General features: G+C 55.5%; 1 protein-coding gene across 1 annotated transcript in view; it reads left to right on the forward strand.

The window, feature by feature from the left end:
• The window catches only part of EMH_0073380 (SCY kinase-related protein (incomplete catalytic triad), putative), a gene marked incomplete at both ends in the record, with an annotated part of 3,793 nt that overhangs the window by 2,375 nt on the left and 760 nt on the right, over positions 1-658 (forward strand). The window contains 2 exons of the mRNA XM_013499322.1: positions 104-142; positions 253-646. Coding sequence (XP_013354776.1) covers positions 104-142; positions 253-646 — 433 coding nt within the window. The remainder of the gene's footprint in view (positions 1-103; positions 143-252; positions 647-658) is intronic.

Raw genomic sequence — 658 nt, forward strand, 5'->3', positions numbered from 1 at the left:
CCATTCAGATTAGGGTTTATGATCCTCCAGACCGGATGAGGGTTTAGGATCTAGGGTTTAGGGTTTAGGGTTTAGGGTTTAGGGTTTGGGGTTTCTGGCTCAGGTGGACGAGGACCGACGAAGACATTTTGCCCTCAAGGCTGTAAGCCGTGAAAAGCTCAATCCTAGGGTTTAGGGTTTAGGGTTTAGGGTTTAGGGTCAAGGGTTTAGGGTTTAGGGTTTAGAGTTCTTTGCTGCATGCGTATGTTGCAGGAGCAGCAGTCGGCAGTTGCTGCTGTGCTTCCATCTGGTCATCCAGCTGTTGCTGGTGCTGCAGCTACTGCAGCAGCAGCAGCAGCTGCTGCTGCTGCTACTACCACAGCTGCTGCTGCTGCAGCAGCAGCAGCAGCAGCAGCAGCACCTTTGTCTACTCCTGCTATTTCTCTTGAGGCTTTTTTCTCACAAGCAGCAAACTCAATAACAACAACCCCACCACCTGCGCCCCTCAAGCCTCCCCCTCCGCCCCCACCCCCCGGAGCAATGCAGCAGCAGCAGCAGCAGCAGCAGCAGATGAAGCAGCAGCAGCAACAGTTGCTGCAGCAGCAGCAGGAGAGCGATGTAGAGCAGCTTCTAAGTTCCCTCTCCTCGCGGCTGCACCCGCAAGCACGTGGCCCGCCAG

Source organism: Eimeria mitis, genomic scaffold (genome assembly GCF_000499745.2).
Source record: "Eimeria mitis Houghton genomic scaffold, Emh_scaff4214, whole genome shotgun sequence".
Taxonomy (NCBI): Eukaryota; Apicomplexa; class Conoidasida; order Eucoccidiorida; family Eimeriidae; genus Eimeria; species Eimeria mitis.